This window comes from Hypanus sabinus, chromosome 20, assembly GCF_030144855.1.
Source record: "Hypanus sabinus isolate sHypSab1 chromosome 20, sHypSab1.hap1, whole genome shotgun sequence".
In the NCBI taxonomy this organism is placed as follows: Eukaryota; Metazoa; Chordata; class Chondrichthyes; order Myliobatiformes; family Dasyatidae; genus Hypanus; species Hypanus sabinus.
The window spans coordinates 13,504,221-13,529,551 of NC_082725.1; the positions used below are offsets into that span (position 1 = coordinate 13,504,221).

At 40.7% G+C, this 25,331-nt stretch overlaps 1 protein-coding gene across 1 annotated transcript in view; it reads left to right on the forward strand.

Moving 5' to 3' along the window:
* The window catches only part of dnah5 (dynein, axonemal, heavy chain 5), a 231,373-nt gene that overhangs the window by 174,476 nt on the left and 31,566 nt on the right, over window positions 1-25,331 (forward strand). Inside the window, exons 56-67 of the mRNA XM_059945127.1 lie at window positions 329-560; window positions 2,381-2,495; window positions 3,909-4,085; window positions 6,718-6,921; window positions 7,637-7,816; window positions 8,608-8,745; window positions 14,206-14,341; window positions 16,009-16,325; window positions 17,259-17,414; window positions 18,222-18,404; window positions 20,903-21,146; window positions 24,515-24,629. Coding sequence (XP_059801110.1) covers window positions 329-560; window positions 2,381-2,495; window positions 3,909-4,085; window positions 6,718-6,921; window positions 7,637-7,816; window positions 8,608-8,745; window positions 14,206-14,341; window positions 16,009-16,325; window positions 17,259-17,414; window positions 18,222-18,404; window positions 20,903-21,146; window positions 24,515-24,629 — 2,197 coding nt within the window. The remainder of the gene's footprint in view (window positions 1-328; window positions 561-2,380; window positions 2,496-3,908; window positions 4,086-6,717; window positions 6,922-7,636; window positions 7,817-8,607; window positions 8,746-14,205; window positions 14,342-16,008; window positions 16,326-17,258; window positions 17,415-18,221; window positions 18,405-20,902; window positions 21,147-24,514; window positions 24,630-25,331) is intronic.

Here is a 25,331-nt window from a genome sequence, read left to right on the forward strand (position 1 = left end):
GTTCAGCTGTGAATATCTTGCAAGCCTGGTGCGCTCTGCACAATCCCTCTATAATGAACACATCAGTTAGTTTTTACTATGGAAGATAATGAAATTGCCCATTGATAAATTAAATATTTATAGTAATTTAAGTAAACATTAGTATTGAGAAGCCAGTACGTAGATACTGCAATTTTAATTCCTCAGCAGTAACTGAAGATTAGAGTGAAAATATGGCTACTTTCTTTTATGCAGAACAATTTTTCACTTTGGTTTTGGTACAAGTACAAACAATTTAATTCATTTCCCTTTTTATAGATTAAATTGTTTGTTGTTTTTTTTTCAACAGTTTCTGAGCACTTCCTATCTTCTTTTGAAATTGACTGCAGCACTGAGGTTAAAAGGGAGGTGGTGCAATGCATGGGATTCTTCCAAGATGGAGTGGCTGAGAAATGTGTGGACTATTTCCAAAGATATCGCCGATCCACTCATGTGACACCAAAATCCTATCTCTCATTCATCCAGGGATACAAAGCCACCTACAAGGAGAAGCACACTGAGGTCCAAACATTAGCAAATCGGTAGGAATTTAATGCAAACAACTTTTTTTTTACAGAAGTGGATTTACTCTTACCAAAGGAAGTTACTAGTTAAACTGACATTTATTCTGACTTCTCTAAGGGCATCATTAGTCATTTTGCAGGTAATAGACAGAGAGGTAAACAGATGACTGAGGATCAAGATGGGGAAGAGAGCTAAAGATATTGTATGGGCAGTTGCATTTGTACCCTTGCTGCAGAGAATAGCATGGATATCATGTCACGCTGTTGGATGGAGGTACAAAAAACTTTCTTTTAAGAATCAGAGTCAGGTTTATTATTACTGATATATGACATAAAATTAGTTATTTTGCAACAGCAATACGGTGTAATACATTTTAAACTATAAGCTGCCATAAGATGTATATAAAGAGTAGAGGGGAGCAAAGAGTGAGTTAGTGTTCATGGGTTCTGTAACATTCTCCTTCGCGTGTAACGAACGCTGAATTTAACGTCGAGATAAACCAGTTAATAAGAACCAGATCGCAGTAAGATTAACCATTTACTGTTCACTCTTCACATTAACATATGGTGAAAACTGTTGATAAAACAATACAAGATTGATACAGTATTTGTTCCTTCCTTAATATCACATTTCAAGTGTAAATACTTGCAAAGGTGACTATAACTACATTACACTAAGGTGCAGTATACAGGGAGAGTTTACCTGCTCCATTGACTACTTTAAATACACTTCCATGCAAACTATCCGCGACTCTTTAACTAACGAAAGCATAAACATTATCTACCGTCGTTACTTCTAACAGGATCGGCATTAACATCTTAGTTCAATATATCGATTATCTGTTAACTTACAGCGTTGCTGTCACTGTGATTTCTCATGCCTGCAAAACAACTTCTGCTCAGGTGTGCCTCGTGGTAAGCCCCCACCCTCGCACTAATTTCAAACCGGTATTTTCCCACAAGACGCGGCGAAACCGGATGTGACGTCATCACATGCCGATATATTTTACATGCAATGAATATACTTTAAACACTTCTAATTCTAACTAGAAAATACTATCGAATGAATTACTAAGCAAAAATATTATAAACTAAATAACTGTCGTAAAGACAGCACAGGTTCATAGTCCATTCTGAAATCTGATGCCTTTTATATAATGTTGAGTGTGGGTCCTTGGGCTCCTGTACTTTCTCAATGGTAATGATAAGAGGTCATGTTTTAAGGATGGATGCCATTTTCTTGCGGTACCACTTTTTGAAAATGTCCTCAATGATGGGGAAGGCACTGCCCATAATGGAAGTGACTGAATTACAACCCGATGCAGCTTTTGACTATCCTGCACATTGGTGCCTCCGTACCAGATGGTGATTTAACTAGAGTGCTCTCCATGGTGCATCTGTACAAATTTGCTGAAGTCTTCGGTGACATACCTTTTTTTTTAGTCATTGACTTAGCAAATCATTTGTAATCTTGGCTAAAACAACCATTTTTCCCCCTGACTTATCTCCTGTCACTACCATATTAATTGTATACACGAAAACACCACTAATCCATAACCTATTACTACTTCACCCCGACATCATTCATATTCCGCCATTAAATTATTAAACTTAACATAAAACAAGCTGTATTGTTATGCTGTGAATATAGAATTATGGTCTATAATTATTAACATGATAAGTTTACTGTGTTACTTAGTAAAACTTGAGAAAGTGCAAAATGGGAAAGCATAATTAGTTGAAACTTGGTGCTGAAATGGATTTACCTGGTTTCATGTTGTTTTAAGATAGATACTTTGCCAAAGAGTTTGCTGAACCGAAATATATCTGTTCTACAGAATGAATACAGGCCTTCAGAAACTGAAGGAGGCATCAGAATCAGTGGCTGCTCTGAGTAAAGAACTGGAAGTGAAAGAGAGGGAGCTACAAATAGCCAATGAAAAGGCCGATATGGTATGTAGTTTAACAAAATAATATTTCAGAAATCTTTTTGTTCTTTTTTTATCTTACTGGTTTACATAGTTAAGACTTTAGTCGTACACATTTAAAAGATTACATTTCCTTGTGACCAATAAAAAAAAATCTGGCTTTGACAGATGTTGGCACAAATATTCCATAAAATGTGGGCAATTCTCTGGGTTTTGTGAATTGCAGGAGGAAAAATTACTGGATACAGATTTGTACAACGAGTCAATTTTTCTCTGTTCCCCTGACCCCCTCATCATCCAAATCCACTGAATTGTTTGGAAAGTGTAACCAGATAAAAATATGCTGAGTTTTCCCACACTGAATGAAACATTTTCAAAGTAGGACCATATGTCAAACTTTAAAACACCAGTCCATTGACATTGTTACAGAACCTAGCCTAATCCCACTAGTGAATCCCACATCTACCCTTTAGTAGTAGCACAGACATAATCCATGTACCAGTGATGAGTTGAAACACATCCTGATTTGTATTTTACACACATTCGAATTCTGTACATCGCATCTAACCCCTATTTTTACAGATGGTTCAGGAAGAGGTGGGTAGATCCTGTGTACTCTGTGGATCACCCTGGAAATTATGGTGTTAAACTGGAAATAAGATACGATCCCAGTAAAATGACCTTGATTGTTCATTTGGAATGGCCATTAATTTTCTGATCATAATAGTTAGTTTAATCATTTGTTTAGGTTCCCATACGTTAACCAATTAAGTGCAAGTTGACCAGTGAAATACAGTGGCTTTTACTTAACTAGTAGGTAAGAAGCATATATATTAAACACTGATTTAAAAACTAACCATTCAAACTGGTGAATGTTTTCAAAGCCGTCGTGATTAAATCTGCAAAATGAACCAACCAAATCGATCGTGTCATTTAAAAAAAAGTCCGTGTTATTTACACACATTTCGCACTTGCACAGATCAATAAATATATATCACAAATACATTTAATATTTACATAACTATTAAAAGCTATTTTCTAAGTGTTTAAATATGCTTGTAAGAAACTTGTTGTTCACTGTCTTATAGAGCTCTGTGTCAAAATGTGTGATAACATTTGTAATTTCCACTCTTCACATGTACTGTAGACCTTCGGGTCTTGAAATAGGAAGATGTTTGCGATCTTGCAAGAGAAATAGAAAAAAATCTCTTTAATATATCCATATTGCTGCACATAATCATCCGAGAACATTGTTGCTGCATGCATCATTTCTTCACCTGTTTGGATATTGTATTTTTCTAGAAATGATCATGCAAAAATGAGCCATTGTCAAACCGATCTAAACCAGAATTCATTCCCATTTTCAATATAGAGTTTAAGTGTTTGTTTTGAGACTAGAATTGATAGCTTATGAATTTCTGTTTTGTGTGTTTTTAAGGTTTTAAAGGAGGTTACTGTGAAAGCTCAAGCTTCTGAGAAGGTAAAAGTAGAAGTTCAAAAGGTCAAGGATAAAGCTCAGTCCTTAGTTGATAGTATATCAGCAGACAAGGCCATTGCAGAAGAGAAGCTGGAAGCTGCAAAACCTGCTCTGGAGGAGGCTGAGGCAGCTCTACAGGTAAATTAAGTCATTTATTTCCGCTGTCCTGATTTTTGAACCTTAGTAAAGTGTCTGGACCTGAAATATTGACTGACCATTTCCCTCCATTGATGCTGCCTGACCCGCTGTGCTCCTCCTGCGGTTTATGCATTGTTCCTTATTTCCAACAGCTAGACTTTCATCCTCACTTGTTTTTTTCTATTTTTGTTATCCTTATCTCTGGGAAAGAGCATTTGCCTAACTAATGAACAGTTCTTTGTTTAACAAAAATAGTTGCACTTAAAAAGCATTGAAATTCATGGTGTCACTGGAGCAATTGGACTGTCATCTGAAAAAATAGAGATTATTTTGTCCATTTGCATTATTGGCTGAAAACTGGGAACAAAGCACCAAACTTTCTGCTAAGTTGCCTATTAGCAGTAAGTGGCTGCCCATTGGAAAAACAACCCGCAGGCTCCGTTTGTAGATCTCAGTGAAATTATATGTTGCAAATGGGTAAAACATTGAGTTAACAAATGCACATACATTTAGCAAAAATCAGTATCTCTGTCTAGCAGTGGTCAAAGGCATTGTATACAGTATTCAGTCCTTTGACTTTGCTCAACCAGTCAATAAAATGATGGATGATCTCTCACTGCCCCATATTCTTTGATCCCCTTGGCAACCAAAAATCAATAATCTTGTTCTTGAGTTACTTAATAGGTCAATAAAACAGTCCTTGGGTGATGGGGAATCATAAACTTGATCAAAGAGATTTCTCTTCTCAGTCTGAGATGACTGACCCTTTAATTCTAAAACATTTGTCCCTAGTTTTGGACTATCCATTCAGGGAAAATGGTTAGACCAATCTTGCTAAACTCTATATGTTGCACTGTGATCATCACTCATTCTTTAAATTGGTAGGGTGATAGGACCAAACACTGAAGATTACAGTTATCCCTTGAGCTGCAATCTCAGAAAGCAGTGGATGTGTGAAGCACATTTTCCTTTCCATATTCACTGGATACATTGCCTGGATTTAGGGGAAGTTCAGCAATGCCATCTGTAGCTGTTCATTGCTGTTTCGTTTCCCATATTTGCTGTTGGACTCTGTGCCTAAGGCTCACCACTGCTTTTATGGAGGGAATTCACTCAAAATATCTGCACCACTTCTAACCTGGTGCAGTGAGTTCTTCAGTGGGCCTGGGCCCCAGAGCGTATCGCTGCGGCAGGCCCCAAGTTCTAGTGGGGATAATGACGCGGTGTTTAACTGCAGGCCTGGATAGACTGAAAAGGCAGGGGATCGAGACTGGAGACAAGAATCGGGCTGATTCTGCTCGCTCTTCCGCGATGTTAACTCCTCTGTCCGTGGTACTGAGACTGAGAGACTGCTCTGGCTCCTCCAGGCTTCATATCTGCGAGCTTCATGGCTATTTACCCTGCTGCTTGATGAACTGATTTTCAGCATCTGCAGGATTTCTTGAGTTGATACTGTTCGGCTTAGCAGAAGCTCTGTTGCAGCAGGAGAAACACTGAGTGACAGGTAGACATGGGCCTGCTCCGGCTGCTCTGGGCGTTGAGCCTTTGGATTCATTTCATCTGAAATGCTGTTGCTTGCTTTTATAGTTTGCACGATTTGTGTGTGTTTCTTCTCTCTCTATGCATTGGGTGTCGGACTCTAATTAGATTGAGTTTTATCGGGTTTCTTTGATTGTGGCTGCCTGTAAGCAAACAAATCTCAAGGTTGTATAATTTCTACATGCTTTGATAATGTACTTTGAATTTTGACCAGAGGAAAATACATAGGGGTTAAGATAAATGATTGTATTTCAGGACAATTCTCATTTATATATTTTTTGTTGTTTTTATTTTAATCCTTTAATTTTTAAAACTACTTCTATGGATTGAGTAATTATATAATTCCATTTTTAGAACACATGGATCTGTTAACAATCCAGAGGTTATGGATCTATGAATTTCCATGCATCAGTTCCAAAACCAATTCTTCAAAATCTCTCAGTAGAGGCTAATCTTAGTACTTCCTCCTTGGAACATGTACCCTGTCACCCAGTGTTTCTCCTGCTGCAATGGGCGCTCCTGCTGAGCTGAACTCTATAAACTCAAGAGATTCTGCAGATGCTGAAAATTCAGAGCAACGCCCACAAAATGCTGGAGGAACTCAGCAGGTCAGGCAGCATCCAGGGAAAGGAATAAACAGTCGGCATTTCAGGCCGCGAACTTTCATCAGGACCAGAACCTAATGAGCCAAACACTGCAGGGATTACCAAATTTGGAATTTGAAGACAGTTTGATTACCCAGCAAATCCAATGAATTCTTTCGCCAGAAGATACTTAATCTGTTAAATTTTGCTTTATTACTACATGCAGTGCCTGTCATACTCCATACAATTTTTAACATTATCAGCATTGTTAAGTTTGAGAGGAATAGTTGGAAGATTGGTAAAACAGAAATAGTTCGCATCAATCCCAATACACTGTGGAGCTTGTCTATCCATACTCATTCATATTCCATTGATTTCTGATAAATAAGCAGTAAAATTTCAGGCACAGCCTACAATGGCTCAGTAGTTCCAGAGCAGATTATGCACATCAGATGAAAATAATTTACATTTTATGATGCCTGTTTTTGTTCTTGTGCTTACCTGCCTAGACCATTAAGCCAACTGATATCGCTACAGTGCGCACGCTGGGTAGACCACCTCACCTCATCATGCGTATCATGGACTGCGTACTGTTGCTCTTCCAGCGAAGAGTGAACACTGTCAAAATTGACGTCGAGAGGGCTTGCACAATCCCCTCATGGCAAGAGTCTTTGAAGCTCATGACAGCAGGAAACTTCCTGCAAAATCTTCAGGTCAGCAAATTATTCAGAGTTCCTTTCTTTCTTAGCTGAATAAAGCATACGATTTGTTTTCAATTTTTTTGTCAAAGTAAAAAGTGCACATAATTAATCTGATTTTTCAGAGCTACACTCATGAGCATTCACTATTTATTTAGATAATTGTAGGTTTAATTTTAGAAAATGCTAACTTAAGAAGTGAGTATGTTTTGGCAATAGTTTTATTTAGAGTTTAATTACCTCTTTTGTTTAAGGTATGTGTTCTTAAAATTAAATTGTTCTGTAGGCAAGAAGGCAGGGTAACTAGGATGTAAGCATTACCTTAAGCATTCATATTATATTCATATTCAATTCATATTATGTGGATCAACAGAAATTATATTTTAACACTCTACTTACTTGCTTCAATACTTCTGTTATGGCTTAAAGTATCTAGTTAAAATGTGTTAGCTGCCAAAACAGAAACTTGCATAAAAATTGGGCTAATTATACCAGTTTGAAGTTTTTGATGGCCTCTTTGTAATTTAAACTTCGCTAGTTCTTAAATGCATTTTTTACAAGAACATACAGTACAATGCAATATTACTTCCAAAGCATGTGACCAAACAGCAAAACTGTTGGTTTATATTTATGTAAAAAGATATAAACAGTAGTGATCTTTTAATAGATAGATTTGTTCACAGCTAACAGTGAACCTTGCTGATGTTTGTTTGTTATTTTACCATCCTAGCAATTTCCTAAAGACACGATTAATGAGGAAGTCATTGATTTACTTCAGCCTTACTTTGAAATGAGTGACTACAATATTGAAACAGCCAGGAGAGTCTGTGGCAATGTAGCAGGAATTTGCTCCTGGACAAGGGCTATGGCGTCCTTCTTTTCCATTAACAAAGAAGTTTTACCACTAAAGGTATTGTACATTAAGGTGAAAGTATTTAACATTATGGTAAACATTTCTGAAAGTTAATTTCAAAGAAATACTTTGCAGTAAAATATTGCAGAAACAGGGTGAGAAAAACGAATGCATGATCCATGGGTACTTGCTGAATGGATTTAAGGTTAAACAGAACATTTCTGTCACATGTATCTATAATCTATTCCCATCAGATCTACTTAACCTATTCACGATATATCTTTGTTTAGATTGAAGGTAGTAAGTAGGATCATCGTAGATCAGGATTATCAGTCAGCCTGAAAAAGGAAATGACCTGTATGCACGGTAATGGAAGAATATCTGGACCTCTTTTAGGTGGATGTGGTATTAGGAAATCTGATGTGAATGAAAATATGGCCCTTTGAAGAACTTTTGATAAATGGAGAAGGAATTGGAAAGGGAGAGTAGCCTAGAAGGCAAAAGACAAAAAAAAATCAGAACTTCTAAAAACTCTTCTGACAGTGATAATTGAAGAATTAGGAGCTGGGTAAAATGTGGGACAACAGTAAGGTGAGAAAGTGGCAAGGGTAAATGACAAATTTTGTTGAAGAGTCAAAAATCATCCCTGCTTTTATGCTGCAAGAAGTTGTGGCTATCAGTTAAGTAACAAAAGTATATGCTGTATAGATGCATCTTTCTGTTATCGGTAAATAAGCAGAAGCTGTCCCTGCATCCTTGGATAATGCCATGCTGCAGGCCCACTTATTTTATAGAGAAAATACTGGCATTCATTCATTCATTCATTCATTTATTTATTTTTGTCTTAGGCTAATTTGGCAATCCAGGAAAATCGGCTGGCCATAGCCATGTTAGATCTCCAGAAGGCACAAGCAGAGCTGGATGCCAAACAAGCAGAGCTGGATATTGTACAAGCAGCATACGACAAGGCCATGACAGAGAAGCAAGTGAGTGTTAAATGATAATTGATGTTTTTTATTTTAACATACACTTAGTGTATTCCTTCAATTACAAGGCATAACTTCTCATCCCTAACTAGACGAGGTTCTTATTTAAGTAATTAATTTGAGGAAAATAAATATTGCTTTTAGAACTACTGATTAAACTGTACAAATTCTTTAAGCAGTACGAATCTACAAATGAAAGATTCCTATTATTATGCAGAATATACATATCATGAAGCAACTAATTGAGACAAGAATATATCATTTATTGGCCAGTTTGGCATGAGTTGTCTTGGGTAGATACCACAAACACAGACAATAATTAATGTGGCAATAACATGAAAGTTATGTACTACTCATAGCCTACTATGTGAAGTATGTTTTTAATTTTATTAAATAAGGTTCTAACAATGAATCTTACCTACGTTCTCATCTGGTGAAAGCTAACACTCAAGCTGAGAGCTTCCTATCACTGTCCAGTGCAGGGCAGACTGATATTCAGGAATACCTACTTACTTCAAAATTCAAACATAGGAAACAAAGTGGTGGATTCACCAAAAAATAACCCAGTTCTTGGTTGATACATGCACCCCATTCAGCTGTTGTTAGGGCTATAAAGGTACCCCACAAAGACCTAAATGTAACAATGTAGCGATGTGCTACACACAGCTGAAATAACGTAAGTCGTTTCAAGACTAGTTTATTCAAACTTCGCGGCGCTGGCATTTAAATCCCTAGCGCCCGACCTCTCCGGGTGGAAATGACGTCGGAGGTGCATTACCAAAGTCTCCCCCCACGCACTGGCTATTTGTGAGCCGGTTCGCCTGCGCAGAAAGTGGGTCGCCACATAACCGCCCCCCCCCCCAGAACCGGCGATACACCCCCCAATGTCCACAGTCTGGATCACCCTCTGTTTGGGAGGCCTCTGCGCCACAGTGCCTGAACCTCGACCAGCTGCGCCAAGTCCACATGGGCTGGTTTGAGTCGGTCCACCGTGAAAACCTCCTCTCTCCCCCCAATGTCCAGAATGTATGTGGGCCCATTGTTGTTGATCACCTTGAATTGCCCCTCGTAGAGCCGCTGTAGTGGTGCCCGGTGTCCGCCCCTTTGTACAAACACAAACTTACAGTTCTGCAGGTCTTTGGGTACATGGGTCGGGGTCCATCCGTGCTGAGAAGTTGGTAAGGGGACCAGGTTTCCGAGCCCTTTGTGTAGCTTGTCCAGGACTGCTGCGGTTTCTTCCTCTTGCCCCCTTGGGGCTGGTATGAACTCTCCCGGGATGGCCAGGGGCGCGTCGTACACCAACTCGGCCGACGAGACGTGCAGATCCTCTTTGGGCACTATACGAATTCCAAGCAGGACCCAGGGAAACTCGTCCACCCAGTTAGGTCCTCTCAGGTGGGCCATGAGAGCCGACTTCAAGTGACGGTAGAAGCGTTCCACCAGTCCGTTCGACTGTGGGTGGTAGGCAGTTGTGTGGTGCAGCTGCGTTCCCAGCAGGCTGGAGGTGAACTGGGCGCCTCTGTCGGAGGTAATGTGGGCCGGTACCCCGAAGCGTGCTACCCAGGTTGCAATCAGTACTCGGGCGCAGGAATCAGCAGATGTGTCGGTGAGCGGGACCGCCTCTGGCCACCTCGTGAATCGGTCTACCATAGTTAGGAGGTACCGTGCTCCTCGGGACACTGGCAGGGGGTCCACGATATCCACATGAATGTGGTCGAACCTCCGGTGGGTGGGTTTGAACTGCTGCGGCGGGGCCTTGGCTGTTCGGCACTGCACGCACGTTCTGGCCAATTCACTGACCTGCTTGCGAAGTTCGTGCCACGCAAACTTGCTGGAGACCAGCCGGACGGTTGTCCTGATAGATGGGTGCACCAAATCATGTATGGAGTTGAAAACTTGCCGCCTCCGGGCTGCCTGGACGATGGGGCGAGGTTGGCCGGTAGCCACGTCGCACAGGAGGGTCCTCTCACCTGGGCCTATGAGAAAGTCCTGCAGCTGCAAACCCGAGACTGCGGTCCTGTAGCTGGGCATCTCGCCGTCTGCCTGCTGCTCCTCCACCAGTGCTGCATAGTCCACCCCCAGGGACAGGGCCTGGACAGCTGGTCTGGAGAGTGCGTCCGCCACGATGGTGTCCTTTCCCGAGACATGCTGGATCTCCGTTGTGTACTCGGAGATGTAGGACAGATGTCGCTGCTGGCGAGCCGACCAGGGATCGGACACCTTCGTGAACGCAAAGGTCAACGGTTTGTGGTCTGTGAGCACGGCGAACAGCCTGCCTTCTAAGAAGTACCTGAAATGCCAGATTGCCAGGTACAGTGCCAACAGCTCCCAGTCAAAAGCACTGTACTTGAGTTTGGGTGGTCGTAGGTGCTTGCTGAAGAACGCCAGGGGTTGCCAGCGCCCCTCGATGAGCTGCTCCAGCACCCCACCAACTGCTGTGTCGGATGCGTCCACTGTGAGGGCGGTTGGAACGTCCGTTCTGGGGTGCACCAGCATTGCGGCATCTGCCAAGGTTTCCTTGTCTTTAACAAGAGCGGCCGTGGCCTCCTCATCCAAAGTAATGTCCTTGCCTTTACCCGACATCAGGGTGTACAAAGGGCACATGATACGGGCTGCTGAGGGGAGGAAATGGTGGTAGAAGTTCACCATACCAACGAACTCCTGCAGGCCTTTAACTGTGTTGGGCCGGGCAAAGTGGCGGATCATGTCTACCTTGGCGGGCAGAGGTGTTGCCCTGTCTTTGGTAATCCTGTGGCCCAGGAAGTTGATGGTATCAGGAACGAACTGGCATTTGGCCGGGTTGATCGTGAGGCCGAAATCACTCAGGCTGGAGTAGAGCTGGCGGAGGTGGGACAGATGCTCCTGACGACAACTGCTGGCTATAAGGATGTCATCCAAATAGATGAACGCAAAGTCCAGGTCGAGTCCCACCGCGTCCATTAGCCGCTGGAATGTCTGTGCAGCATTCTTCAGGCCGAACGGCATTGGAGGAACTCGAACAGGACAAACGGGGTGATGAGTGCTGTTTTGGGGATGTCTTCAGGTTGCACCGGGATTTGATGGTATCCCCGGACGAGGTCTACTTTGGAAAAGATTCTTGCCCCGTGCAGGTTTGCTGCAAAGTCCTGTATGTGCGACACGGGTTAGGAGTCTGGAGTGATAGCCTCGTTCAGATTACGGTAGTCGCTGCATGGTCTCCAACCCCCGGCTGCTTTGGGCACCATGTGCAGGGGGGAGGCCCATGGGCTGTTGGACCTCCGTACAATCCCCAATTCCTCCATCCTCTTGAAATCCTCCTTTGCCAGGCGGAACTTTTCCGGGGGGAGCCTTCGTGCGCGGGCGTGGAGGGGTGGTCCCTGGGTCGGAATGTGGTGCTGTACCCCGTGTCTGGGCATGGCTGCTGTGAACTGCGGTGCCAGAATCAATGGAAAGTCCGTCAGGATTCTGGTGAATTCATTGTCCGACAGCGTGATGGTGTCCAGGTGTGGGCCAGCAACTTGGCTTCACCCAGGGAGAATGTCTGGAAAGTCTCGGCATGTACCAGTCTTTTCCCTTGCAAGTCAACCAGCAGGCTGTGAGCTCGCAAGAAGTCCGCCCCCAGGAGTGGTTGGACCACAGCTGTCAGTGTGAAGTCCCACGTGAACCGGCTGGCGCCGAACTGCAGCTGAACTGTGTGAGTGCCATAGGTCCGTATCATGCTGCTGTTTGCAGGCCTCAGGGTGGGTCCTGGCTTCCTGTTGCGGGTGTCGTACCCTGTCGGGGGCAAGACACTGATCTCTGCTCCGGTGTCGACCAAGAAGCGGCGTTCCGATTGTTTGTCCCAGACGTACAAGAGGCTGTCCTGGTAGCCAGCTGCCATTGTCATTAGCAGCAGCTGGCCCTGGCCCTTGCAGGGCGGGCGACAATGGCGGGCTTTTGTACCCCAATGCTGGTGGTAGAAACACCACTGTTCACTGGCCTCCTCACTCCTGTCTCAGTATTGTGTGCGCCCCCCTGCCGGGCCTGGTCTGGTTCACTGTTGGGTGCGTGACCTGGTAATCTGACCGACGGATGCCACGCTCTCCCTCTTGGCTTTCCACAGCACGTCTGCCCGGGCCGCTACCTTCCGGGAGTCGCTGAAATCTGCGTTGGCCAGCAGCAGATGTATGTCCTCGGGCAGTCGCTCTAGGAACGCTTGCTCGAACATGAGGCAGGGTTTGTGTCCCTCAGCCAGGGCCCGCATCTCGTTCATCAATCCTGACAGCAGTCTGTCTCCCAAACCGTCCAGGTGAAGCAGGCGGGCATGCTGTGTGAGGCCAAAGGTCTCAATGAGCAGTGCTTTGAATGCTTCATATTTGCCTTCTTCTGGGGGCGACTGTATGAAATCCACAACCTGGGCGGCCGTCTCCTGGTCAAGGGTGCTCACCACTTGGTAGTAACGCATGGAATCAGAGGATATCTGCCGAATCTGGAACTGGGCTTCTGCTTGGCTAAACCACATGCGTGGTCGCAGCGTCCAGCAAGTCGGCAGTTTTAGCGAAACTGCGTGAACAGATGACGAGTCGGTCATCTTTGGTCCAAATCCCGTTTGGACCGTCGGGGTCACCAATGTAGTGATGTGCTACACACAGCACTGAAATAACGACATGCAGTCAGTAAGTCATTTCGAGACTAGTTTATTCAAACTTCGCAGTGCTGGCATTTAAATCCCTAGCGCCCGCCCTCTCCAGGCGGAAATGATGTCAGAGGTGCTTTAGCAAAGTCTCTCCCCAAGCGCTGGCTATTTGTGAGCTGGTTCGCCTGCGCAGAAAGTGGATCGTCACAACCACCTTATTTTATTGTACTCTTGTTGTCAAAAGATCTGCTAGATTCAGTACAAGTATCTAGGAAACCTATTCAAGCCTACGGAATCAGTACTACTCCTTATTGAATGTTACTTAGACAAAGTGCTAAAGAAAGTCAAGGTAAAGAGTGTTTTCCAGATGGGACTTTGAGTGATGGTGCTGGTGATCATCGGTGATGTTCTGTGGATTGTGCCCACAAAAAAAATGAATCTCAGGGTTGTATATGGTGTCATATATGTATTTTGATAATAAATTTACTTTGAACTTTGAAGGTCCACCACTGAGAATACCTCAGATACACCACTTTTCTCTGTGCCCTGAAAGACATAGTTGTCACTCAGGCATGCATCGAGTGAATATGAAGACATTATCTATTTTGACTTTACTTAATAAGAATAATAAGAATAATTTCACAATTCAATGATTTGTGAAGTAAAGCCCTTGGTGCACACTGACAGATGAGACCTGAGGCACAATTTCAGATGAGTTTCTGACTTTGAGCTTTAGTCGCACCTGAAATTTATCGCACTATCAAAGGCTACACAGTAGTTAATCTGTTTTCAGGAGTCATATGAAGTTTCATGATCATGTGTTCCTGATGTCCATTAAGTATAGTTGAAATGCTTCTCCTTGTTAGGCACTGCTGGAGGATGCTGATCGTTGCCGATGTAAGATGCAGACTGCTTCCAGTCTTATCAGTGGACTGGCAGGTGAAAAAGAACGGTGGACCGAGCAAAGCAAGGAATTTTCAGCACAAACCAAACGGCTTGTGGGTGAGTACAGACTCTGTCTGTGAGTTCAGCAAGCCACTCCTGCCAGTGAGTTGTGTGATAACACAAGAGAATAGAATTGGCTGTTGCAGCATTGGAAATATTTTAAAATCAGTAAAATGGATAAAGGTATGAATGTTAAATCGAACAATAATTCTGAAATGTGGATGCAACATGGATGATAGAATCATGAAAGATTATTCATCATTAATATTTTTCTGACAAAAGAATTAAAGCAACAAAGATTATTTTAATAATATGTGCAAGCTTTTATTTCAATTGAATAGTAAAGTAACAGTTGCTTCAAATTTGGGCTTTATTTACATCACTGTCACAGCTTTAAGACACATAACTGCATCTATGATTGGGTTTCGCAAGCTTTCACAACCATGCACCAATTTCTTTGGGGAAACTGGTTAACCAGAGTAAAAGGGAAAAAAGAAAGCATTGATTTCCCTCTTGGTTGTTGTGGCTGCCTTTGATTTTCCTGGCTTTGAGCTTTTTTGTGGTCCAGGGATATTTCAATGCAGGCTGAGCCTTTGGCTGGTGTGTGGCAGGACAGGACTGTTGTTGCCTTTCTTTCATGGACATGAATAACTCTGAAGTAGAGAGGATTGGTTAGAGTGTAAGGAGTTACTGAAGAAGCTTGATACTTGTACCTTTTAATTTGTGTGCTATATGAAGAACTCAGCAAAGCTTTTGATTTTGAAAGATCTTTATACAAGCCGTACCTCCAGATTATCCATCAGAATCAGGTTATTTATGACTATCCTAAATGAAGTGAAATCTGTGTTGCTGCAGCAGCACAACAATGACATAAAATTATCATAAATTATAAAATAGATAAATAGTTCAAAATCAAAAGTACAATGAAGTAATGATCATGGGCAGAGAACCTGCGTGGGAGTCTAATAATAAGACTTTTGATCCAATTAACAGCGTATATCTACGCCAGATAAAGGATGTGAACATCATTTCAGGTGTACTGCACTTTAAAATTTCTTCTTTGAATGTAAAGTACTTTGAGAATCCCCATGACCCGAATAGTCTCTAATAATGGAACCCTTCCTTCTTTTTCTATGAAATACTTTAATCATTCTCAATTACTAATTCCAGAACTGTAATTTGCCTTCACTTAGAGGCTTTTGCAACTGTAATTCCTTTCACAGAAGCATTCAATAGCTGTTGCTTCCTTTACCTCTAATTGTATCCTCTATTATTGTATTACTAACTTAATTTGAGGCGTTAAATAATTAAATTATAATTGAAAGCAGCACAGACAAAATGTTGGAGGATCTCAGAATGTCAGGCAGCATCTGCGGAAATGAATGAACAGTTGATGTTTCAAGCTGAGACCTTTTGCCAGAGCTGGAAAGGAAGGGGAGCAGACACCAGAATAAAAAGGTGTGGGGGGTTGGTGGTGGAAGAAGGATAGTTCGAAGGTGATAGGTGAAATTAGATGGCTAGGAAAGATAAAGGGTTGGAGAGGAAGGAATCTGATAGGAGAGGAGAGTGGACCATAAGAGAAAGGAAAAGAAGAGGGGCACCAGGGGAGGTGATAGGCAGGTGAGAAAAGGTAAGAGACTAGAATTGGGAATAGAAGAGGGGAGGGGAGGGAATTTTAGTTTCAATTAAAACTGAACCGCTAATAACTAAGCTTTTTTTTTAAGGTGACGTTTTATTGGCTACTGCATTTTTGTCATATGCTGGCCCCTTTAACCAAGAGTTCCGAAATTTGTTACTGAAAGATTGGGAGAGAGAAATGAAAGCTCATGGAATTCCCTTTGCCAACAACCTCAGTCTTATGGACTTGCTAATTGACATCCCTACAATTGGAGAATGGAACTTGCAAGGTTTGCCAAATGACGAACTCTCGATACAGAATGGGATCATTGTTACTAAAGCAGCTCGCTATCCTTTGCTGATTGATCCACAAAACCAGGGCAAGATATGGATAAAAAACAAAGAGATGATGAATGAACTTCAGGTACCAGATTGTTCCTTCAATTTCTTAAAACAGTTCACGTATCATACAAGCTTTATCTTTCCATATCATTGAAAAGCATGTATTCTATATGTGTTTAGTGAATTGAGGCTTTAGAATATGTTATTTAACTTCAATTTAACAAATGTGCTAAGAGAAACAAACAGGATAAAACATCATTGATCATCTTTCAAAAGCATTCTATTTTCCATAATGTGAACTATGCATATTTTTAGGTGAGAATTTCAAAGTTATTTGAGTAGTCATGTTGATTACCCTCTTATTCCATTAAAGTTAGCACATAAACAAAATGCATAAATATAATCAATAGGGTGATCTTGACCTTGCAACTAGTGATGGAAAGTCAAAGGCAACATAATCAAAATGATGTTGCAGTTGCATAAAACTTTGGTTAAGCCATATTGTGTTCAGTACTGGTAGCTGCACTGTAGGTCAATGTGGAGGTTTTGGATAAGGTGCAGAGGAGGTTCACCAGGATGTTGCCTGGAATGAAAAGTATTAGCTATAAGGAGAGATTGGATAAACTCAGATTGTTTTCTTGAGGAAGTATATAAAATTCTGAGAAGCATAGTTCAGGTAAGTAGTCTTATTTTCCTGATTGGAAACATCAAATACAAGAGAGTATAGGTTTAAGGTGAGAGGAGGAAAATTTAAGGGGAATGTGCACAGTAATCTTATTTTTACACAGCGGGACAGTTGCCTGGAAATCTCTGCCAGGGGAGATGGTGGAAGGAGATACGGCTGCAATATTTAGACAGGCATGTGATCGGGGTGGGAGTCAGTGCAGAATTGAGGGACTCAGATTACGTTGGAATTAGTTTTGATTCCCATCATGTTCTGCAGACAATTCATATGGTTACTGTTCTATGTTAAAATGTACCAGGTGCATTCTGAAGATTTTTTATACTTTTCCAGATCACTTCTCTAAATCAGAAATACTTCCGAAATCACATGGAGGATGGGCTCTCTCTTGGAAGACCAGTGCTTATTGAAGATGTAGGAGAGGAATTGGACCCAGCACTTGACAATATCTTAGAGAAAAACTTCATTAAAACAGGCTCCACATACAAGGTAAAGTGATATTGTTCAGCTTTGCTGTGGAACGTGTAAGTAGAGCTGAATGGTGAAAATGTAGATTCAGAGTTAAATTTAACTCACTTCAACATTTTTTGGAATAAAGTTTAGATTTTCATGATAGAGGTCTAAATAACATATGTATACTTTTATAATCTTAATCCTTCTTTCAGCTGCACTTTTCAAAGCCACATGGACTCAATGAGCCAAATTGCCTTTTTTTTTGGAAGAGAATGTGAGAAATAAGAAAATGTTCTGTTTACCCTTGCTGTTTTATACGGTGAACGTAGCCCATGTCATTATGGTTAGTTGTGGATTTGAAAAACGGATCTATACTGTACCAGGCCCTTCTTTCTTCCTAGTCTATTCATGGAAATCTCCTTGTAGGATTCCTGCTACCAAATGCAAGCCTTTGTTGTCTCAGAAAAGTGAACATTGTGACCCATTAAATTACAGGTTTAAAAAAATAATAGCTAATTCAGAGTGAAACAGACAGTTATTGCATGAGGTTGAGGGAAAGAGCAGCTTGTATGATGAAGGGAATTCCAATTTTGTGTTCATGTTTTCCAAAGTCATGTTTTATCTTCTCATTGTACTCACTGGGATAACACAGAAGTTTGCACACTGAAAGCTGTCGCTAAGCCTCTTTCTGTGAAGCAGGAAGGCAGAGGCACACAGGAACAATTTGAAAACCTGGCAGGTTTGTGCCTGCCTGTTTTACCTATTATCAGCCTGAAAGCTGCACTTGTTCGCTTGCTGTGCAATTCAAAACTTTACATTAAAGATCAATTTCTCTCTCATCAGGTGAAATTGGGTGATAAAGAAATTGATGTAATGAATGGATTTAGGCTCTACATCACCACACAGCTTCCAAATCCAGCGTACACACCTGAGATCAGCGCTCGCACCTCCATCATTGACTTTACTGTCACCATGAAGGGACTGGAAGACCAGTTACTGGGGAGGGCCATTCTAACTGAAAAACAGGTATATCTGTACTGCTCTGTTTTATTGCTCTAGGTTTCAGCATCACAATCTCTTGTCAATTAGAGAATTTGCGCTGTTTATACTTGTTGGATCCTGTGTAGCAGTGTTTTGAATGTATTCCTCCATTAATTATACATAAACTATATAATTATACTTAGACTATATAATTTTGATTTTATTTTTCATCCTTAATGTCAAATAATCATAATGTTGATAAAGTTTCAATTGCTTTAAATGATAGTTGTGAATGAGCCCAGATTCTTGGCTTTCATGGCTTTGCATTTAGATTATTTGGTCTAATAAAGAAAAGGGAGGGAAAATGTGATGAGACCACACCTGGAGTATTGTGTTCAGTTCTGGTGTAGAAGCTTTAGAGAGGGTGCAGAGGAGATTTACCAAGGTGCTGCCTGGATTGGAGAGCATGTCTTATGAAGAAAGGTTGAGCAAGCTGGGGGGTTTCTCTTTGGAGTAAATGAGTTTGACAGATGACTTGATAAAGGTGTACAAGATGATAAGAGGCATAGATAACATGGCAGCCAATGCCTTTCTCCCCAGAGCGGCAGTCATTAATATGAAAGAGCACATTTTTAAGTTGATCGGAGGAAAATGTTGAGGGATGTTGAAGGTAGTATTTTTTTTACTCAGATCTCTGATTGGGCATTACCTCATTACTTTTTTGTATTACTTATTAATTTGACTATATATATATATATGTAATGCCCTGGTTCATATTTTTACTGTCATGCTGTATGTATTTCATTTTGACAGTTCTGTCAGAGCAGCTTGTTTTCAGCCTGTTGGGGTTATTATTGAAGATAAGAGGAGAAATATGAACCATCCAATTAGGATGGTTGAATTAAGGGGAGGTTTCTCTGTTGAGGGATACTTGGAGAGGTATTTGCAGAGGAGGAAAAATTTTGCAAATTAAGGTGATATTCCTTGGCACTTAGAAGCAGAGAGTTAAGTTGATGGGAGTTTTTAGAATATTAAGAAGCGATGTGGTAGATGCAAGTAATATCCCTTGGTTGGGGAGTCAAAGATTTGGGATATCCTTTAAATCAGGGGTCCTTAACCTTTCTGATGACCTGGACCAATACCATTAAATAAAGGCTCCATGGACCCCAGGTTGGGAACTCCTGTTTTAGGTATTAAAGCTAGCTATACCTGGAGTGATATGGCTGGAGGAAGCACTTCTACAAAGTGTAAATTCTCTTCTGTAATGTCAATTTGGTGATGGATCAGGTGTCAATTAAAAGTGGATATTTAGGAACCAATGGTACCATGTAAAATGAAGTATTGATATGTAGAATTCAAATACAGGTCATCTCACTGAATGTTGGATTAGGATCAAATGATTAACTTCTGTTCCAGCATAATACTGATGTAAAGATATGTAGCAGTTGTTGCTTTGCTGTCATTAATGGCACAAAGGAAGTATACTGAAAAAAATACAAGTTGGAGAAAAGCATATCATAGTGAGTGAAAGGTCTCTCATCAAAGTTATCAACAGCCTGAAACATACAATCTTTTTCATGAAAAAGATCAGCTACAGATGAAATTTCCAGATTAAAATAGCAAGTTCTCTCTGGATCCTAAAGTATCTTACATAACACCTGATCATCAGTATTAGATTGCAAATTTCAACAATGCATTCATAACTCAGTATTTTGTCATGCAGCTCATCACAATATTATATAGGTTGTCTTCCTGTTTAATTGTTATACCTTTGAAGATTCTTTAGATATTTTTCAAAGTTTAAGTAATTCTTTTGGAGCGACTTAATGAGTTTGCAATCTGAAATCAGCAGGAGATTCCTGCAACCCTTTACCAATTGGACCAAATTTGGCGTCGTTTGATTGGAAACAATGAATTGCAAACATCAAGGATCTCTTCGTATGACTCCCGACTAGTCAGTTCTGACATAGCGCCTCCTCCTCCAGGGGTTGTTACGTGTGACTGACAGAGATGAGCAGGACATTGCTTCTTTTTTTTCCCCCATTTTCAATAATGTGTTCTATTTCTTGCCAAAACTCCAGACCAGATTAGTTTTGCAGATTTACCTGTATTTTTATGGGATGGGAATGCATAAACATGAGATATGTCGTGTAGAAAGGTACAGTTGCCATTTCCATCTCTGAATGAAGAACTTGCTGCACATGGTGAATTTTTCTATTCAGTCCCGAGGTTAGTTACTACTGTTTATCAGTGGTCTTAAAAAAGAGGCAGCTTATGAAGATTTTATATTTACTCAGCACTGCTTCAATCATTTCTACTGCAGGGGTTTCCAACCTGAGGTCCACAGACCCCTTGCCTAAAGGTATTGGTCCATGGCGCAAAAATGGTTGGTAACCTCTGGTCTACTGTAACCACCATGAAAAATGGCTGAGAACTGCATTGTAGCATTTGAGACATGTTCAGTTTTGAATGCTTTTGAGTTTCCCGTTAATGCACATTATAATTGCGAAGTTTCAAGTATTGTATGATGTGATTAAAAACAGGAGCTGGAAAAAGAACGAACAGATTTAATGGAAGATGTGACATTAAACAAGAGGAAAATGAAAGAATTGGAAGACAATCTATTGCATCGTTTGACGAGTGTAAAAGGTTCCCTTGTGGAGGACCAAAGTCTTGTCACGGTCCTAAGCAGCACCAGAAAGACAGCCGAGGAGGTCACACAAAAGCTACAGATAGCTGCGGAAACAGAGATACAGATTAATGTTGCCCGTGAGGAATACAGACCAGGTGAGAACAGATTGTGATTGAGAAGGAATATTGGGCTGGGCTTTGATCTGAGTAGAGAATAAATGATGCCGGACATTTGTTGATAGGCACTTGCGTATTGACCCACCGTGTTGGTTTTTGCATTGTAGTTGCAACTCAACAGGAAACTGCAATACCTTCACCTGAAAATCAGGTGCCTGTGTGAACAGTACAATTACAGCATGATCTGGTGTACAAAATCAAGAAAAAAACTGGATCAATCTAGAGGAAAAGAAAGGAAAATATCTTTCAGTTTAAATATACACTCCTTGGACACTTTTATTAGGTTCGCCTGTACACCTTATTAATGCAAATACCTAATCAGCCGAACGTGTGGCAGCAACTCAGTGCATAAAAGACATGGTCAAGAGGTTCAGTGGTTGTTCAGGTCAGATATCAGAACGGGGAAGAAATTTGATCTAAGTAACTTTGACTGTAGAGTGATTGTTGTTGCCAGACAAGGTGGTTTGAGTATTTCAGAACCCGGTGATCTCCTGGGATTTTCATGCACAACAGTCTCTAGAGTTTACAGAGAATGGTGAGGGAAACAAACAACATTCAGTGAGTGGCAGTTCTGTGGGCGAAAATGACTTATTAATGAAAGAAGTCAGTGGAGAATGGACAGACTGGTTCAGGCTGACAGAAACGTAACTGTAACTCAAATAATCATACATTGCAACAGTGGTGTGTAGAAGAGCATCTCTGAATGCACAACACAATGAACCTTGAAGTGGATGGGCTACAGCCACAGAAGATCACACCAGGTTCCACTTTTGTACTCAATAAAGTGGCCACTGAGTGTAAATTTGTAGCAAAGGGGATGAATTTTTCAGTAGTGTGCAATTGAAGCTGCATAGTATGATCTTGGTATCCTTCCTTTATGAGAAACAGCAATAAACATGTAACTAGTGTGTAGCATTTATCGCATTGAGATTGAAGTACAAATGTGAGCAAGTCTTGAGGGGAGTTACAGGATTTTGTACAGTTTTGGTCTCTGTATGTAAAGAAGGATTAATCTACCTTGGAGTCAATGTAGTGCAAATTCTTGAGATTGATAGCTAGAATGAGTGGTTTGGACGATGAGGAGAAACGTGATCCAGTGTACTAATGTTCACAATTTGGTGGAGAACTGCTTGTGAGCTGATCTTTGTGAGTCAGTATGTATTTGATTTCAGTATTTCTGTACACTGTTTCTGCCTGGCACCTTTAACCTTTTGCTTTGTCATTGGACTCATAACTGAGTCCAGGGACCATGCTCAGTTACACTGCTGAGAGTCTATGCATCCAGCCCCTAGGCTGAATGCCTTTGATTGGTATACGAATGAAGTTCTGACACAGATTGTAAAGGTTGTTATAGGTAGTTTCCTTATTTTACAGGGTTAATATTTTCAAATAATTTCAAGGTTCAAAGGTTCATTTATTATCAAAGTAATCAACTCTGAAATTCCTCAATTCTCTGGGTGATCATGAAATCACGAAAGAAAGGCAGCACAATCATCAACCCTCAAATCCCAACTCCCCACAAAAAAAGAAAAAAATGGAACAGGCACATCAACCCCCAAATCCCTCCTCTCACACAAAAAGGTTAGGTACATTGGCCCCCAAATTCCTCCCCCCGCACAAAAACACCAAATGGATCAGGCATGTCGACCCCCGCCCCCAGATCCCTCCTCCTGTACCAAAAAAAACAAACAAAACAATCGTGCACATCAACTCCCAATCCCTTTCCCTGCACAAAAAAATAACCAAGAAGATCAGGTGAAAAAACACAGAATATAAAAAATATAAGACTGAAAAAAGTCTATAGTCCAAGACCATGTCCAAAATGCAGAAGAAACCTGGGCAATACTCTTGGGAGCAGCGGCAGACTCTCCCCTCTCCAGTACAGAGCAACTGATCAAAAGGCAAACAGCTGGTGCTCACCCTTTGCATTCGCTTTGATGCTTCAGTCTCCTTGTTGCTTTAGTCGACAAACAGTGGAAGCTATAATTGTAAAATGAAGCCAAACGTCGGTTTGCGCGCTGTCCTACAGCCTGCCAACTCAAAGTTCTCTCATGCTGCCTTTGCCTCCCAGAATCCTCTGAGACTTGCATTTAGATCACAGATGTCCTGTAAGTCAACTTATTATTTTTAAAATAATAATCCCTTTGAAGTATCTTTACATCTCGAATTATCAGTGGCACTAAACCCAGTTCAATGATCTTTGACAGCAGCGAGCTTGAAACAAAGCATAGGATTTGCAGATTTTGAATCTCTCCTTATAGACACTCAAAGTCAAAGTATATTTACCGTATACAACCCTGAGATTGTATGCTGACACTCCAGCTTGGGATCTGGTTCCTTGAGGAATCCTGACCAATTGTCATGAGTTTCAAATAGATAGAGGTAATTTGATTATAACAGATGAACTTGTGGGAGGGATTAACGAGGTAGAAGTTGAGAGCTGTTGGCTATAGGAAGAAGAGTTGTTATTTTCTAGTATTTTTCTTGTGCTTGCTTGTGGTTTTATATTGTCACCTTCTTTGTATACATGTAATTGTTCAGTAAAATTTCCAGGAAATTGTAGTTATGATGAATCTGTATTTTTGTAGAAGCATCTCAGTTTTTCTGCAGAAGGTGTTATGTCACTTAAACCTGGCTGTTATATTGGTTAATTGTTAGAGTTCCAGTCAAGATGGTGCTGAGCTGCAGTTCGTGTTGAGGTTGTGGCTCAGACTTAGCTGCTTTTAAGGACAATGGGAGTTAAATTTAGATTAGGTTTTGGAGACAGGGTTGAGCTATGGTTTTGTATCCCAAGGTGTCTCTACTTTTCAGTGCTCCTAAGGTCTCTGCCATTTACTCTACTGTATATGTCCTAGTGGACTTTGACTTCCCAATGTGTAATATTTCATGGATTAAGTTCCAACTGGCATCATTCTGCCCAACTTTTCAACTGATCTACATCCCATGATATTAGATTAACTAGTTCTAATTTCTTAACCTTTTTATCATTACTTCTCTATTCTTAAATCTCTGGTATTTAAACTGATAACCCAAAGTTCCTGTTGTCTTGCTATCATCTTACACATCCATTACTTTGAGCACAAAAATATATTTAAAAAATGAATTAATGGACATAGGAAAATATTCAGCTGGACACATCAATAGAAAACCCACTGGAACCAGCAAGTAAATAGTATAAATGTTACACTATTTGTCATTTGTTATTTGTCATATGTTCACCTTGTCCTTGTGCATATTATTTCTATGACTTTTTGAACTGGAAGTGTTCATAGTTGAGAGATCAAACTACTGTGGTGACATCCAAGACCCATATTTAATAGAAGTGACTTTATTTTGTATTCTCTTAGTGGCAACCAGAGGAAGTATCCTGTATTTCCTGATTACAGAGATGAGCATGGTGAATGTTATGTATCAAACCTCTTTACGCCAGTTCCTGGGGCGCTTTGACCTGTCATTAGCCAGGTAATGAAACACTTGGAAAGGGATATTTCCTTTATATGTAAAATTACAAATTTAAAAATAACATTTATTAAATATAATTTTACCAGTCAGTATTAACAAACTGAACACACAAAATGCTAAATGTTGTGCCATGGCGCAGTGCGTTGGTACTGGAAGCATGGCGATGCATGCAATCTGCCCTCAGCACGTTCTTGGACTAAGTTGAACTATGTGATACAAATGACACATTTCTCTTTGTTTTGATATACATGTGACAAATAAAGCTAATTTTTCTTTATAACATTTAATCTAAACATCAGTGACTTGATTTAGAAAAGAGCAAGATTTCTAATTCTGGAAGAAAAATATTGCTAATCTTGAAATGTGAAAATTCAATTACTTGGAATGGTTTGGATAGCAAAGAAGCAATCCTGTTCTTTGCTAAATGATCACTGTTGATAACAATAAAAGCATCATGTACTTTATTGAAGCCTGAGAATTACTGTAATGTTATTTACAAGGAAGCACATTTATTAAATTATTTTATTAATACTTGCCAATTATTCTAAAGTAGATTATTCTCTCCATCAATATAGTATACAGAAGAACCTGACTCTCAGCATGTATATTTAAACAAAAAACAAGTTTGTTCTAGTTTCCAGTTTTCATAAATTATAACTTTCCATTATTTGGACCCCATGGGAAGAACTGTCTGCATATTAT